The sequence below is a fragment of the Ornithodoros turicata genome, chromosome 3 (assembly GCF_037126465.1).
Source record: "Ornithodoros turicata isolate Travis chromosome 3, ASM3712646v1, whole genome shotgun sequence".
Classification (NCBI taxonomy): domain Eukaryota; kingdom Metazoa; phylum Arthropoda; class Arachnida; order Ixodida; family Argasidae; genus Ornithodoros; species Ornithodoros turicata.
Genome location: NC_088203.1, coordinates 92,885,483 through 92,903,803, shown reverse-complemented (window position 1 = coordinate 92,903,803; position 18,321 = coordinate 92,885,483). Strand labels below are relative to the sequence as shown.

The window sequence follows — 18,321 nt, the reverse complement described above, 5'->3', positions numbered from 1 at the left end:
CGCACCGCACCTCATCTACGTCTGCGGAGTTGCGTGCCATTTTGTTCTTCCTCGAGCACATTGCATCAGCCGCTATCAGCAGCTGGGTGATATACTGCGACTCCAAGGCAGCTCTCCAGTGTATAGCGAACATGGGTATTCGTGGATCACTCGCGCCTGTGGTGGTGGACATACTGGAGGAACTAAGCCGTCTTGAGATCAGCGGGCACTCTATCTACCTCCAGTGGGTTCCTGCCCACTGCGGCATCCGCGGCAATGAAGAGGCTGACGAGGCTGCAGCAGCTGCGTATCATTCCCGATCAAGCGTGCGGATTACCCTCCCCAAAGGCGACAGGCGAACCTTCCTAAATGATGTGGTGGGGCCTCTCGCACATGCGCAATGGTCTCGAGATGTTCCATCAAGAGTTCTGATGCGTGAAGTGGACCCTGACTTTGGCTTCACCATGCCTTCTCGTATGCCTCGCCATTTTGCGTCGCTGATACACAGGCTTCGTCTTGGGGTTGCATTCACCCCCCATTTCAAGCATCTGATCGGCCGCTCTGACTCGATGCTCTGCTCTCGCTGTGCTGTTTTGGCGGACACCAAGCACGTGCTCCTCGACTGCCATCTATACACCTCCCAAAGAGCAGCTCTACAGTGTCGCCTGCAGTCGATCACGGCCGCACCACTCACATTGGCAACCATTCTCGGCCCTGGGTCTAACCAGACTGACCATCGTCAAATTCTTGAGTATTTCAAGATGTTTCTCCGGGACACTGGTCTCCTTTCTACCCTATAATCTGCCTGCGTACCTGTGTGCTGTGTGGGTATTTTTGTGTGCTGTGGTTTGGCCTACCGTTGTGATGTCATACTTACTCCACTGACTATCCCTATTTAGCATCGTTCATCACCTCATCATCAGGACACATCACATCCTGACCCATTGTGCCTTGGGGTAGTGGGCCGCACCTTAAGTGGCGAATTTCCCCATTCATTATCATTAACTTATTTGTTGTTGTTGTTGTCTCTCGTTTTCCTTTAAAAGCTGTGCAAACGTATTCCTGAAGAATTAGACAGCCCGTTCCACGTGTTCCGTTGCATGACAATCCACGGCTGGTGGTTGAGGCACATCGCGTGTTTCATTCTGTCCGGGTGGGGGGGAGGTTATGGCAGCATAGGCCCGCCGTTGTTGGCCATACAGAAGTGGGCGTCGTCACGACTATGGCAAAAAAAAAAAAAAGAAAGAGAAGAAGAACACAAAACACAAAGAAAGGAGGGACGGATGGAGGATAGCAGAGGATTGTGTCCGTGTTTCTCGAGAAGACGCGCTATTGTCCTATCAGTAGTCACAATCTCGTACAGTAGTTTCGTCCCCTCCGATGGTGCTCCACAAACAGAAGCAATACCTGCATGTTCCTCACACGTGCCAAGTGCCACCCCTCGACCCACCCTTCGACACCCCTCGAGCCACGTTGAGACGACGCCTACTCGAGCTGCGGTGCACGGACTTTTCTCTGGCCACTCTGCTCGGCCCAGTACGAGATTACACACAGCGGTCTGTGACCAAAGCAGTTCTGACTTTCTTGAGAGAGTCAGGTCTGATGAACAGCCTGTGAACTCAGTCGTGAAATCTCATACTTCTTCTGTGCCCCACTCTCACCCTCAACGCTTTAACCTCATGCTTTCTTTTTAAAGTCATCTTCTGTGATTCATCTCATCATTCTTTCACCGTTTGTTAGTCATCTTTTTTTGTCATCTTTGTCTTTAATCTACCTCATCCTTCTTTCATCATCTGTTAGTTTTTCGTTTTTTCCTACTTCTTTTTCTTTTTCTTTATTTCTTATTTCTTAATTTTCTTCCTTTATTTATTTCTTATTCCTTCCTATTTCTTTCTTTCTTTAATTCTTATCTTTTCTTTTTATTTATTTATTATTATTTCTTATTTCTGGAATGGCAAGCCGACGTCCCGTTTGGCTGACCTTTCACCGGTTTTTTTTCTTTTTCGTCTAATAAACATATCCCCCCCCCAAGTGCCTTTACAGGGGTTTAGTGAGTTGAGGTTTGAGCACAACCAGACGCAGAGCGTAAGCGACCACATGTGGCAGCTGTTCCGGAAGATGTTCTCAAAATGTGACCAAGCGAAGCGCTGCGGGTGCCAACGGGCGAAGACCGCCGGCTCCATTGGTGAAATGGCTGCGGCCGCGCAAAATGCAATGCTGGAGAGCCTGAGACGACGCGTCTTCGCAATTGCGATTGGCGGAAGCAGCTACAGTGCGTCGCAACTCCACCCGAAAGTGGCTATACATGCGACATAGAGGAATCTCAATGTCAGACGTTGGCAGTGCTATTCTGAATGTACGTAATTAATGAGCAGCGCGTACCCACCAGTTGGCGCTGCGGGTGATCTCCCGAATTTTGACTTGGTCAGTTTGACAGGTATGTTAACAGGCGTAAAATATAGTCGGCCAAAAGAAAAAGAAAAATGTTCTTTACCTTTACAGCTGCGCTCCCTATACCAGACTTGGCCTTCAGACCCCCGGTGTCCGCAACAAATTGCATTTGACGTGAGATTCTATTCCACAACGATGGTCCTCTAATTTTGCTTCGTCAAAGATTATACCGTGTATTAAATTACTAACGACAGGCAGAGTGGCCCAGGAAAGAAGGTTGTTCATATTCCCTTCCCGTAACTTGACTTCATTTTTCCTGCTGATATAATTAGCGGGCTCAGCAAATTAGATGAGGCAGCTAAATAAATATTTAACGCGTGTTCCTTTCAAAGTCAGTTGCAGTACCGCTTACACAAATATAGTTCAGCAGTGTTGCATACGCAATACGAGAGCGTTGCTGGCACTATGCGCCGTCATTTTTTGTCCAACGTAGCGCACGTTCTTTTTTTTTTTTTTTTTCTCTTTAATTTGTGTGCGTGTAGTGGGCCGCTTGCATGTCACTCTCGTGGCAACGTGAGGCCACGAGAAATGGTTCGTTTATTCTTAACGTGGACGCCGTATAAGGTTATTATTTTACTCGCAAGATTGAGCAACAATTGCATGTATAACGTGTACATACTGTGTACTAAAACTGTCCTTGTATCACTGAGCGAGGCGTCTCTCAAAGAGATAGCGCATAATGTAGATAGAGGATACGTAAAACCATTAACAATATTGTCTTTTAGTGTTCCCATCGAATTAGTGTGTGTTGAGTACAGCTTGTGTATTACGTTCATAAAAAAATTTCCCTAAACAATGCGTTCACAATTTGCAGATGTTGATGAGTCTATGTGTATTTGAGCTGTCGCAAATCAGTTGCCCACAGGGTGTAGTTGTGTCGTTGTAGTGACTTCTACACTCTAAAAACGGAGCTTCACCGCATAGCACGCTGTGCGCCAATCATTGCCACGAACTGTAGGGTTGTCGCTTCGGATTCGAGGAGAGGGCGTACGCCTTTTTGTGGCAATTTGGGTATATGGTAACTGCCACAAAAAGGCGTACGGCTCCCTCTTTCCTCGAATTCGAAGCGACAACCCTATAGTTCGTGGCGATGATTGGCGCACAGCGTGCTATGCGGTGAAGCTCTATTTTTAGAGTGTAGACGTCACTACAACGACACAACTACATCCTGTGGGCAACTGATTTGCGACAGCTCAAATACACACACTCATCAACATCTGCTAATTGTGAACGCATTGTTTAGAGAAATTTTTTTATGAACGTAATACACAAGCTGTACTCAACACACACTAATTCGATGGGAACACTAAAGGACAATATTGTTAAAGGTTTTACGTATCCTCTATCGCTCAATCACACGCACACGAGATATTGAGCAGCAAGGCCCAGTCTAAAAAAAGTGGACATATCATGTTCACTTCGTGTTCACTTCATACATCAACAAACTCGCAAAAGTTTCACACACGCATATTCATTTGTCTGGTACGTTATGGCGAGCAAGTGAATCACCCGCGCCCTAGGTAATGCAGCTTTAGTATAGCGCTGTCGACCCCTGCGTACATTATGCGTGCTATGCGGTGCAGTTCCGTTTTCAGAGTGTATACACCGAAGAACATGCAGTGGTACACATTAATTGACACTAGTCGTCCACAGCTGGAAGGCTAAGCTCGTTCACTGTGGAGATAACTTGATGCGTCGAGAAAAATAATCAGAACGCGTCCATTGGTCAGCGGGGAGCACCGTGCGCAACGCTATCCAATAGGCACGTTCGGATTGCTTATCTCTTCCTCCTTCCTTATCTCCTTTCCCTTCTTTCTTTTTTAATAAACATATCCCCCCTCCCCCTCCCCCTTATCTCTACGCATCAAATATCTCGAGAGTCAGCGAAACATAGCCGGCCTACACTCTAAAAACAGAATTTCACCGCATAGCACGCTGTGAGCCAACCACTGCCCCGAATGCACGGGTTATCGCATCTGATTCGAAGAGAGAGGTGGTCGAACGCCCTTTTGTAGCAATTTGGATATATGAAAATTGCCACAAGGTGCACTCTAAGGAAAAAAGGAGTAAAACGGGGAGTAATTATTCTGCTTCTACTCCCCTAGTCTGCAATTACTCTCCATTTTAGTCCCCTAACCCAACATTTAGTCCCGACATTTACTCCCCAGTACTGCAAATTGTCAATAAACTTCGCGAATGGTCTCCTGAATGCAACAGTCTACGTAAATATGTGCCCTTGGTCAATTTGAACGACAAAAGGCTGTATAACTCAGACAACGTAGCAATTTTCCAGCCACCCAGAGTAAGAAACAGTTAGGGCATCTTTCTTCGCAAATTGTGCCCTAGTATGGCGCAAGATTCTATATCACTCGATATATCACCGTTGACGGTTTGCTTCAAAGTATTTTCATGCATGCGCACCAATTATGTACCTGGGACTCTTACAACACCGCGTGAAATGCGGTCTTCACTCTGTGACATTCATTTACTTCCGTGCATTTACTCCCGAAAGGGACTATTTTTTGTGGCAATGCAATTACTCCCCAAAAGGAGTAAAAGTACTCCTTTTTTTTCTTGGAGTGTGGTGGTGGTGATGGTGAAAGGGCTCGCCACAAAAAGGCGTACGCCCCCGTCTCTCTTCGAATCAGAAGTAATAACCCTATCATTCTTGGCAATGGGTGGCTCACAGCGTGCTATGCGGTGAAGTTCTGTTTTTAGAGTGTACGTTTCCATTGTTTCTTTGTACTTCTAATCTAATCTAGTCGTTCACACACATGCAATGCACGGCCGGTCTGATAGGAAGCGCGATCGCTGCGGCTATACTATAAAATTCTTGTATTTTTATCTGAACTCAGTGTACTGCACTACCTATATACTTTCATTAAATCGTACGATATCGTCTCACTCTGTTGCAGATATTAAAGTTACCAGCACCCCGGAGCACATGAAGCGTTATTCTCCCACACGATGTAAGTGTTTTATCTTGACAGAACTTTTCGCTGCCCTTTGTTCGACACCACTCAAGCGCTTACAACAGCCAGTATACATGCATCGCGTTTTACAGAACAGCATTGGAGCGAAAGTTCAGGCTAATATATTTGGTGTTGCCGTGTCGGATACTAATTCCGGATGCTATCCATTTTAGGACGCATCCAGGTTTAATTTGTAATTTGTTCTGAAGCCGTTGAGTTTCTTTGAGTAGTACCTGGTTAGGTTAACGAAACCTGCAATGAGAAACTACAAGTCCGTTCACAAAATAAGGCAACTAATGGTTCCGCTGTCGCAGTAGGATGTTCTGTTCGAGTCATCCGAAGCTGCTGCTTGTTAGGCGAACCGTCTATGTTATACATATATAAAGAACATTTATTACATTAACCTGATGACTAACTGTCTATGTTACATATGTGTAAATACGGGCGAATGCGATACTAGATATTATTATTATTCATTATAACTATTACTATTATTATTATTTCCCCTGGAACATTCGGTATCCTTGGACGAAATATCCTCGTTGATGCTATATTTTGAATTACGAGTAACCATTGAAGACGGAAGTTACGAGTCATTGATGACAAAGTAAATGATAAGGGGATACTACAACCGAGGTACTTTGCCCAAATTATGGATATTTAGAGTACTTTTGAAATATTTTGTAATATTACCCGGATCTTCATTCCTTCTAAATAATTTGTACTTTGCAGTGCACATGATATTAAAAGCTTCTAGTTATACAAACCTATCTCCTAGCACGAGACGATTTAACATTTGGAGCTCCGGCGTCTGAGCTCGTGGTACATCCGAGCGGATCCGACATGATGTGCAGGACATCATGTATACGATGCGCTGGAAGAGTCGTTCCATCTAGGTCACTTATGTTCTGTCCGAAACACATGCATGGATCAATTATTGGAACAAACCCACCTCTGCACCCGTATCTATAGAAAACAGTTGGGAGTTCTTTAGAATCTTCTTTGAAATGTAAAGTACAATTGAAACTATGTCACAGTTAAATGGTTGGTTTTGGTGCGTATTATGTTGATATTGTAGTATTTAGCTGAAACATGTCTCAGTTGTTTGCAATTTCCTTTCCGGTGTACATGTACATCTGTTTTGATGTACATTATTCGTTAATGAATTGCAAACCCACAACGTATTCTTGCTACGTATAATCATGTAAACGTTTCAGATCTCTCATTTTATGTTGGTTCCCCCCTGCTACTGTAACACTGGACGGCGAAGTAGGAAACCCAGTGAATAAATAAATCGTCATCAGTGACCATCATGTTTACAACTTGTCAAACAGGCAAATTCCCAAATGTGGTAGGCTATGTGGCTTGTTACTGTTTCCCACGGAATCGCATCGAACTCCGAAATAATAAAGGCGTCATAAATGGCGTTTTACCGTGCGTTATGTACAAACTGCTAAACAAAAATGCAATGGGAGTGATGCTTTAAGTTTATGGATCGTCCCAGCAGCCACAAATTCCACGTAGTTCGAACGATAAGAACGACTTTGTAAAGAGATGGTCTATTTCGAACACCTCCGTACCTGGTGACAAAGTTGTTAGACAAAAGCAGCTTTCCGCTTAGCCATCCAAGTGTACTAGGGATCTAACCAATGGCCAGAAGCGTACTTTCGCGTGTATGACGGCGAACGCACGTAACGGTTGATTTGCTGGTCACCACCCCATAGTGAAATTATCGCAAGAAAAAAAAATTATTTGTTCGGCTACTTCAAAGTAACTTTAAAGCAATGTAACTTTAAAGGGCGAGATGTTTACCCTTTTCCAAAATGGACGGGAAGCAAACCTACCTTTCACGTCGTGGTTGAGCACTGCAGGCGCCAAGCAGCCGGTAATCCACGCGAGGAACGCGCATATCCGCAGGAGCATGCTACGAAAGCAGCAACGGTGGCGGATCCGTGAGCCGCATCCGCACAGGGATTCAACAAGCGCCCGTCCGCATCCGATGCGCCCGACCGCGCGCGGTACACGCACGCTTCGACCGCACGTCTCGTGGGCCGGCAAACTTCACAATCGTGCCGGTTCCTCTGCACCCGCGACGTTCCCGCCGCTCCGCGGTCGATGCGGGAACTTGACGATGAAAGCGCGACGGCAAAAACGGAGTTACTCGACGCGGAAGTTTTAAGAGAAAAGGCAAAAGCGAAGCGGATAACGTAAGGGATGTTACGCTTTGTGTTGCGCTTTGACGCGTTACGCAACTCGTTTTCGTTAGCGGCGTTCGAGTTTCCAGGTAACGCATGCGATGCACGCCTGGGAGGTAATGCAAACGACGTATGTCCTTGGCGTCGTGAAAATGTTGAGGATTAAATTATGGGGTATTAAGAGGGAGTTTACTATGCTCGTAAAAGTGTACGAAAGCAAACGGAGCGTAGTTAAAGAGTATTATTCACTAGGCAATTTATGTAGATAGGGAAAGTTGAATGCAGACTCATGATGAGGACCGTATGGATAAGGAGAAACGGGGAAAACGTTTGATAAAGGAGAAAATAACGACACTTTTCGAACCCTTAACCGTTAACATACCTGTAAAGAAGACAGGTTGAACATACATAGAGTTGTTGAAAAGCATAATCAGCAACTGCCTAAGTGCTGATTGGTTGATCGATTATAAAAAAGAAAATGAAAATGGGGAAATGGAAGTGGGAAATGCCTAGGTGCACTGTCTTTGTCGTTCAGTCCTTTGGTGTAATTTCACGTCTCTCTTTTTTTACTATTGTTATATTTCCTTCAGTTTCCTCGTTGTTTCTTTCGTTTAAAAGGGAACAGGTATCAACGCAAAGGAATGCTCATCGCGGTCAATGAACGTCTCTGCGACTTTCGGCTGCCGAGTGCTGTGGGTACTAACCCCTTTATCTCGTGACGCCAGCAAATGTGTGGCAATGTTCGGGATTCCAACCGTGCCAGATTTCATCAGTCCATGTCATTACTATACTTATTACTCTCGTGTACGTTGCACTAGTAGTTACTGGTCCAACTAATGCGCACCCATATTTGTGTAAGCACATGGTATTAGCAAGGACTCGGCAATCAGACTGAACGGCTGCGTTGTTTCATCGTATACGATGAGCCGTTTGTCCTGCAAGCGTTGCACTCAGTCAGCCCACACCCATTTTCTGCCGGAGAAAAAAGAAATACATAAAAATAAGACTCTCTTGTAGTTAGAACTTCACTGTCGAATAGGTTGTAAGAGTTGCGGCACGCTGGGTACTGGGATTATGGTATTTTGATGTACGTTATGGATGCAGATGCATTCTTGGGAAATGGCTGTATGACACCCACAGTTAGCCAAATACTCCCATCAATACAACAAATGTAGAGTCGCTGGCCACAAAGTAACTCTGCAGTGGATTCCTGGACATGTGGGTATAGGAGGAAATCAAGCTGCAGACGAACTAGCGGACATATAACACACCTATCTTCAACACTATACATCCGGTGATATACTCAAAGTCAGATGTTACATCTTCATTAAGTTCAGTGTCGCAGGAAATGTGCAGACAGCGATGGGTGCAATTGTAGAGTGATTCGTCGCTGCTACATCGCATAGATCCGGAGCTGAAGTTCTGTATTCCGTCTACGTTACCGCGCTCCGTTCAGACGTTTTTACACCGGTGTCGGTTTAATGCGCCTTATGGCCGACATTTTCTTCATAAAGTTGGAAGAGCCGACTAATCGAATTGTTCGGTTTGTGCAACGGTGGAGGATAGTGAATATGTTATAATGCGCTGCACTATGTATGCGTCTCAAAGAGCTACACTGAAAGCTACACTTGATCGACTAGACAGCAGGGCCTTCGATATAGTGAAGGTGTTGGGACTTTGGGCACTGAACACGAGGGATGCTGCCTTGGCGGCACTTGTGAAATTTGTCCAGAGCTGTGGGATGGATACAACCTTCTAGGATTCTCTGTGGATGATCTTGGGATAATTGTGAATAGTGTATAATTGTGGACTTCTAGTGAACATGTGGATAGTGGACTTTTGAATGGTGAACAGTGAATAGCGACCTTGCGAGTAGAGCACCTGAGAAGTAGTTTTTGGGGGTGGGGGTGGGGGGTGAGGATTTATGTGAGGAGTAGCAGAACAAGTCGGGAGACGAGTTCAATTTCTCCTCGTTTTTTTTCCCCCTTACAAACAAACAAACAAACAAACAAAGAAACGGGTTACCGTGTGGTTATCATGTCGACACCAATTAGCTCCACTGTTCCGTAATACGTGACACTTCCACATGGAATGGGGGTTGTTCTTCCCGCGTTAATGAAACGTGTCCCCAACACCACCGAATATCCTCTGGATGTACGAATTCGTTGGGACATTATTCGTACATCCAGAGGATATTCGGTGTTGTTGGGGGTGGTTTCGGTTTCGGCGTTCGCATGGCGAAATCTAGCGTTGAATATCTCAAGGAACGTGCTCGTTTCACCACTGTTTCTCGTTTCTTTTCTTTTCAATGGACTGGCGTTAAACAATGACTACCTCCAATTCCGCTACGCCACAGTGACCCGTGTGCCATAAAGTAAAAAGATATTTACTGAGCTTTGCACAATTATTCGTCTAGTATTTGTCTATTCTCTGGCCCGAAATGTGCGTCAGCATATAAACAAACCTGCAACATGGCGTCTGCGCTGCTCTCGCAGTAAAGTCATTGGATACCTTAAGAAAAGACTTTGTGTGTGTTTTAGAGTTTTACTCCTGCATCGCAACAATGCCTGAAAGGAAACTTTATGGAACAACAGAAAATAAAAAGCCGTATCATCGAATGCTTTTTCAATGCATTCAGTAGGTTTATGGCTGGCGCGTACCACACTCTATTTGATCCCTATGTCGCACGGAAAAGCATCCCGACTAAACACTTGTGCAAACACCGTTGACTGTCCAGTCGTTGAGCATTTGCAACTTTAATGCCTCCCTAGTTCGTGCTTACGAATAAATTTCGTGATTTCGATATACATTTTACCGTGGCCCTCGTAGGCCCCGTTTCACGAACGCTGGTTAACTTTGAACGGAGATCAAATGTTAGGTGGCGTGATGAACGTTTCAGTGACAATAATTCATTTTAGCGAAGCCAGGGCTAAGTGTTAAATTCAAGTTAAGGGACCGTTGACCTGGGTTCAAATGTTAATCCGTGTTGGTGAAACCGGGCCATAGTATCTTTCTTTGTTTTTTCGTTTTATTTGTTTGTTTGTTTTCTGAACGTTCGCTGCCCAGTGTGTAAGCCGCAGCTATTTAGCCGACTGCTAGCGATGTTCTGTGATCAAGCAGCTGAGGAAAGAAAAAAAAAGTTATACATGAAAATAATAGACCTCGTGTAGTGGCGTCCCAAGCAGGCAACCCATGTCCCTCAGCGCCGATCGTACTTGCTCCATTACCGATCGTATATACACTTGCTCCATTACCGGTTCGCAAGGGAACGATCAGGCAGCTTTGTTTCTGCTCAATGATTCCCAGTTCTGCACTTTATATGACATGTCCTGACATGTCCTTCGCTCCGCCTTAATCGCTCTACCAGTCCACGGGGGCGCTGTTTCATGGCTTGACACTAAATGTCTCCCCAGTGGCTTGCTCCTGCACGCGATATTACAAGCACGAAAGCATTCATTGTTACTTCTAAGCGGTTTCGAGTAGCCTGTCCCTCGGTATTGTGACCTCCAACATCTTCATAATTGTGTTCATTACGGCTCACCTCGCATTGTTCCTGTGCGGGGGGGGGGGGGGATATTTATTATGAAAATAAAGGACGAAAAAGAAAATGGAGAGAAAAAAGCAAAATGAAGAAAGAACGAAAAAAAGGAACACGGAATTGGTCACAGTTCACAGTTGAACCAGAAGGCCACAGACCCGCAGGAACAGAACAAGTGCCTTGGTCACCTTACTATGCTGTGTAGGGCCTAGCAGCGTATAGGGAAAAGTCAGGTCCTGAGGCGAGCGATGCGCGACCGCACGAGAAAATGGTGTTGGCGGTAATAGGTGCAATGCAGCAGCAGGTGCGGAATGTCTCGTCCAGTATGACAGGTGGGGCAGATTGGTTATGGGCGGTGGCCCACCTTAAAGGGGAGGAGTGGAGTCCAGTGCGGAATACACGATATCCCTCCGAACAGTTCGGTGTCCAAAGTTGAGCGCCGTCTTAAGCATAACCTCGTTGCCTATGCACGTCGTACTCCCGCGCTGCTGGTCAGAACTTCCAACCGGAGTTGAATCGTTGTCCTTCCCACGTGACCTTGCGTGTGCTGGAAACTGCAGGAAACTCACGTTCCCCGCTGTTACATCATAACAGGTAGACATCCAGGCACGCGCAGACTTCTGAGGCGGATTATGGATCAGAATTGCAGAACTGCAACCATGCAGTGTAAACGTCTCATCCTGCTTCAGGAGAATTATAAGCCGTGAGGAAGAGACTTAACCACTTTGAGCAATACAGCAGACGCAATACCGTAGAAATACATGGGCTATCGTACGACAGAAACGAAAACCTAATGGAAAAGCTAGGAGAAGTCGCGAAAGTCCTTCATCTACCTACGCTTACTGGAGATGATATTGAAGCAATACATACACTCTTAACTCGGTACCCTTTAGTAAAGGGTAAAAAATCGCAATATTTTACCCTCTATTTCAGAAGCTACCAGGTACCCTCTGAGCAGTACCTTTTACAAAAGTTACAAGGAAACCCACTAATTAGAGGTTACGGCCTTCAATCCAGCACCTGCCCGTAAAGGTTACGCCAACGTGCGGCTCTTTATACAGGATGTTTATTTTTATTCGCAACAGATTAGCGCTCATTTGGCAGGTGGGTTATGTGAATTTTTGCTAATTAATCGATCCGTGGTTACAAACACATGCGTCAGGAAATGTCGAAAATGTTTGTAACTACGGGTGGGTTAATTTGCGAAAATTAACATAACCCACCTGTCAAATGAGCGCTGGTGTGATGCGAATAAAAACAAACACCCTGTGCGTGGGATATGGACAGACATTTACAGAACACACCAAGGCACAAAATGAACCAGCAGAAAAGGAGATCTTGAACATATGTATATTACAAAAACAGAAGTCTGTCGAGAGGTGACACATTGTGCACAAGTGCGATTCTGATGTGAGGAGAAACCATGGTCGCTTTACCATGTATGTGGAAAAAAGAACTATCTTCTAAGTGAGAAGCAATGCATAAAAGTGCGAGGAAGCCAGCGAGTCAAAACAACTGATCTATGTTTGCTAAGCTGAACAGACCCAACGAAATGGAGAATTGCAGCAGAAAAAAATTTATTCCACATTCGTGTTGCAGAGGCGAGCGCAAATGGCAATACAGTATTACATAAAACGCACACAACCTTGAGGAATATGAGTGTACAGTAACGCAGGAGACACAACATTACTGCGTTATCAGCGTTGGAGGCGCTCTGGGACGAGTTTGTGAGGTACTGCATTGCGCTGGTGACGGTATGTGAACCTGCATGTGGGATCCTGGGAACAAAAGTTTGGGCAATGAGAGTAACATTTACGGAACCATTCAAATCCGTACAAAGCACAAGGTACAAAGCAGCATAAATGCGGGAAGGCGTTCACTCCGCGATTGAGTCTTAGAATATCGTAAGAATACAACAAGTAGGAAGCTGCGAATTATATATCTCGATGCATATATCCACAGCTCGCAAAATGCACGCCGGTGACCTGCTCTGCACTGACTTGGCCAGTCTCTGCTCCGACTTGGCGACCAAGTAAGAGCAGAAAAGTAGCAAGCGTAAGTGGCGTTCATATGCAGGACCACAAAACCCTTGCCATAATCACAACAAACATGCGCTAAGAGCTCTTGCTATCAACACACACACACACACAAATAGAGATACGATGATAAGATGGGGCTGATGCCGGCCAGCAGGCTGGGCGCTGCCCCAGTGCCACTTGTACGTGATGAGAGATGATGATGGATATGATAAGGGGTCCGGTAATCAAAGCAGGGTGGCTATCAAAACAACGCACGTACCTAGCACAAAATATACACTTACCCAGTGTATGAAGTGTGTGAATTAGGGCTGCGGTGGTGACGTTCGTTTTCGGTTGTATATTCTTTGCAATCTTCGCACTCACTACACTTTCCCCTGAGAACACCGAAAATATCCTTGTTTGCTAGCGACATCTAGCTTTTCCGTTGTTCCTGACGATACTATGATAAACGCGAGGAAAACCACTGATTAAAACAGATTACACTTGTTAAAGGAGCATTAAAGTGGTATCTAACATGGCCCAAAACTGCTGTCACCTTGTAAAGCAGTATGTGAAAAGCATTCCCACAAAACATTTCTGTCCAAAGTTGTATCACCACGGTGCAATTAATTTGGAAAGTCGCTGCCGCGGTGACAGGCCGGAGCGCTCCAACTGCAGACCACACCCACTCTAGTGTGACGTTCGTGGTAGAGAGCCCCTCATTCGTTCGTAGAAAAAACCGTCTGCTACGAACATTGCTAGCTGCTTCTTGTTGACTTCTATTATTTATATGATTTATATAACGTTTTCTTTAAAAGAAGAAGCATATACGCAGCCTGAGAAAATAAGATTACGATCGCAAGAGTAATATATCCGTGGCTTCTGTGCAATCTCAGAATTCACAGCAGCAGAAAGCAATTGCGAAGCGGTAGTGTGGAAGCGGTATTGTGGCGCCACCTGTTAGCCACTGAACCAACTGCGCGGTGAAAACTGTCGGACAGGCTGCACACTGTCGAGAAGCACGGGGTTTTTGCTGTACAAACGCAGTTAACTTCGGGCTGCACCACTCGTTCTTCCCGTGGTGCCTGCGGTCCCAAAAAATCGTGGTTGTGTCGTTGACAGCCTTCAAACCCTCCGTTTCGGACATCACGAAGCCGGAGAACGCATGGCGTCTCCCAAGCGGTAGCAGACGCTCCGGCCTGGGCGATGTTGCTCACCTCGATCATGTGATCCCAAGTCCAATGAGGAGCGTCCTCACCACTTGCGTCACATAGTGACGTGTGTGGTGGCGCTCATCACGTGCCTATCGTGAAGGCGAAGGAGGGTGTTTCGCGCGCGGGAGGTTCGGGGAGCTATTGCAGGCGTCCCAATTTAACTACGGCTGCACTAATTGTGGGAAAACTGTTTTCGGCCGCCTAACATTCCATACTGACCAAAAACAGAAAAAAAGTTGTGGGCCTCTAGACTGCTCCGCGTTACGCGTTTCAAGGAAACCGCTCTCAGTGTGGATAGACCTAGACCAGGCTCGGCTACGCAGCGAAATCGGAAATCTTGGTGGTTGCGGCAATGGTTTCCCACCCTTTAGAAAGAAACATACTATCAGTATTCCAGACTGCGAACTTATAATCTGTGTTCATAGAGCATTGATAACATGTAGTCGACGTATAGATGACGCTGAAACAGATAAAAAATAACAGCGTAGATTCGCAACTGTCGTCTCGAATGGGAGGCTGAAACGCGGCATTATGCTGAAAAACAGAAGGAAAACAAACGATAAGAAACTATCAAAGGAATTATCGTTGGAGATTTCGCTTAGAAGTTACAGTGTCGGAGTAGAGGGTACATTTATAAGTTACAACAAGCTGTTTTTGTTTTTTCCGAGATGTAACTTCTATTCGTGTTGTAAAGACATGACTTTGATCGCTTTTAACCTCTAAATATACGTTACAGTGGTGTAACCTATAAGAAATCTCGAAATCTACGTCTATATAGAAGTTACATGTTTCTAAAAGTTACAATAAAACGTACGGGTTTAAGAGTGTAGGCTTCCGGCAAAACCAGGCAAAGAACGCATAATCATCGCGAAGTTCCTGAATGGAAGAACTGGGGATTTATGGATGGAAAGGAAAAAAAATGTTACGAGCCACACGCGTCTTAGTCCAAGAAATATGCATGGGCGAAAACCTAACGGAATTGTGCTGGACAGATGCCTCTCCTGGTCAGCACAGGTCTCCAGCCTTCGTGTAAAGGCTGCTTGGGCTCCACTCTGCCTTGATTTGCCAGATGCTAGGGTATCACTTGTCGGCATTCCATGGCTTGTGGTGCCGGCTGTGCTGTCTGGGGTTTTTCCTGGGTTTTCCTCAGACGCTTTCAGACATGTGTCGGCACAGTTCCCCTAGAAGTCGGCAAGGACGCACATTTCCCCAGGGCGTCAGTCGTGACGTTGCCCACATACGTGAGGCCGACAACGGCAAGCCCTTTCACCATCACCACCACCACCACCACCATGGCTTGTGTCCGACATTTGAGCAAGTTTTGCACAGCATATTGGCTCGAAGCGTGAAGGTCTGCCTAGGACTACCACATGCAACCCTGAACGACGGAGCCATAGGTGAGGCTAGGGAGCCCCCTTTGCAGGCGCTACGTACAACAGAGCCTTTTCGTCACTACGTTCGTCTCTCTACGCGTCTGTTCAAGCATCCGCTAGTTTCGGCCATTCGAAGACGACGTTTTTCAAGCATTCATAACGCAGTAATGCCATATAAGAATCATATCCCAGCGCACAGGCCATCGTTCCAACACCGTAGTCCACTATGGACTTTTCAAGCCCCAGTAGCTAGCATGGTGGTCCCCGGACTTCCCGACAAGAAAACTGTGTTAAGCTGCGTCGACGGTGAGTGCAGTCTGGACCAAATGACCCAGTAGAGCGACCGAATGACTGTGTTCAAAGACGCTTCCAGTACGGCAACAGGGTCTACTTGTGCTTACGTGATCCCGGATCTCTCCGTTCAAGGGTCTCTTAAGTTATCACACCGTACGTCCTCGACTGCTGCGGAGCTCTATGCAGTGTCTCTGGCGCTCAACTACATCGGGTCTTCCACCAGTGCCGATTCATGGATTATTTATAGCGACTCGGAGAGTGGCCTACAAGCATTGCAGAATGTGTTTGTGTCTGCGTATACTGGTGTTGTGCACGCGATACTCTGATGCCCGATCGAACCTTCAGCGCTCGCTCGCGGCCCTAGACAGTCGCTCTCTTGGGTTATCTACGGTTTTGGGTGCCCGACCCCCGCATGAAAGTCCGGTTGCGCTGCGTGCCTTGGTCTCGTTCCTGTATGATATTGATGCCGACGATAAGTTTTAACTTTTGTGCCTTTGTTTCCATATCTGTTCTTTTTTATTATTTTTATTATATTGATTGAGCTTTATATTGATTTTGACTGTTCTGACTTTGCAGACATAAGTACAGTAGTTTATGAATATATCTTATGGATCCTTTACCACATGAGAATGGTGGCATCTTTCCTGATCATAATGTGTCCCGACTTTTACATCTCAATGTTTGTACAGTCCAAAGGGAGCAAGCGTTCTCAACTTGAAACTCTACTTCATGATATCAACTGTCCTTTGGATGTTATCATGCTTACAGAAACATGGTGTCAGAATGTTAGTGATTTGTGGTATCTTGATGGTTATAAAACATTCTACCTAAACCGAAAATCCAGAAGGAGTGGAGGAATATCACCTCCCGTGAAATACTTACATTGTATGATTGTACCTGAATTATCTGTCATTACTGATGATTTTGAGCCCTTAAGTGTTTTTGTGACTTTACGATATTCACTATTATCTATCGCCCACCAACTGGTAATGTGTGTCAATTATTCACTTTCTTAGAAGAATACTTTACTTGCATATCTCAGCAGATGTTGAAGGTATTTTTAGGGGGTGATCTGAATATAGATATGGCATCAAACTCAGTTGTTCAAAAGAAGTTCTTGATGTTACTGGATAGGTAATGCTTTGACAACACAATTCATACGCTCACTCGTGTTACAAAGCAGTCTTCAACTGTGCTCGACCTGTTAATAACTAGCTAAGATCTGTCATTACTAAAGGGATGTGCTATAGCAAGTAAGGTCAGTGACCATGCCAATATGCTTGATTGTGCAGAGATTCATTCAAGAAAGACGTAGACAAAGGACGTTCCAGCCTATATCACATGATAGTATGTAAAAGCGTTTCAGAACGCCATTTGCGCTATTGATTGAAACTTCGTATTTTCTTATGATAATCCTGACGCAGCTTACAATCATTTGTTTGGTATGTTTGACAGTTAATAAGGCACACTTTCCTTTCATCACCAAGTCTCTGTAAGTCATGGATGTCATCAGAGCTTCTTAGAATGGTGCGACAAAAGAATAGGTAAAACAGACGTTTTGTCAAGACAAAGGAAAAGGAGAAGCTTAATGAATTTAAAAAAAGCTCAGGAATCAGGTAACAAAAAAGATAAGAGATGCAAAGGGGAATTATTATATCAATTTATGTGCAACACTGATACTACTGCACATCCTGATGTTTTATGGAACAACCTGAATAGGATCTGAAACAGATGCCCGAAGTCACCTATGCATGACGTAATTTGTCGAAACGGTAGAGCTATACAGGGTGTTGATATTGCCACGAATCATCTTCGAGAAACTTCCAGGGCAGGCACGAAACGGTACATCACATCCCGGCGCATACTGAAGAAGAAGAAGCAAGAAGCTTCCAGACATATCGCCTGCTCTCTGGCAAACGCACGTGCTGTTTCTAGAAGTAGTTTAATAAACCGTTTGCTGTTTATTCGACGACTCGCCGGCCCGTTTCGCTTCGTGACAATATGGCTGAGTGTTTTAGGTCTGTATTTTAGTCAATCTGTTCTCTGATCAGAGTGCATCTCAGCTGACAGGTGCCTGTGATAGTTTTCCATGTAATTCTACACACTGAATCTAGTCGACGCCGCGGAAGTAGTATAGACGAAGCGATCGGACGTGTTCTGTTGTTGTTCCTTGTGATATTTGAGTATATCTCAAAACCATCTACCGAGAAGGTTTCTCCACTTTCCCCACTTTCCGGCAGCGTAGGCTACAACATTGCAAAGCCAGCTGCCGACTTTGCTTGGACCC

At 45.3% G+C, this 18,321-nt stretch overlaps 1 protein-coding gene across 1 annotated transcript in view; it reads right to left on the bottom strand.

Moving 5' to 3' along the window:
• The window catches only part of LOC135388838 (nephrin-like), a 389,583-nt gene extending 382,128 nt beyond the window's left edge, over positions 1–7,455 (bottom strand). Inside the window, exon 1 of the mRNA XM_064618684.1 lies at positions 7,247–7,455. Coding sequence (XP_064474754.1) covers positions 7,247–7,325 — 79 coding nt within the window. The 5' untranslated portion in view covers positions 7,326–7,455. The remainder of the gene's footprint in view (positions 1–7,246) is intronic.
• Between the last annotated feature and the right edge of the window lie 10,866 nt (positions 7,456–18,321).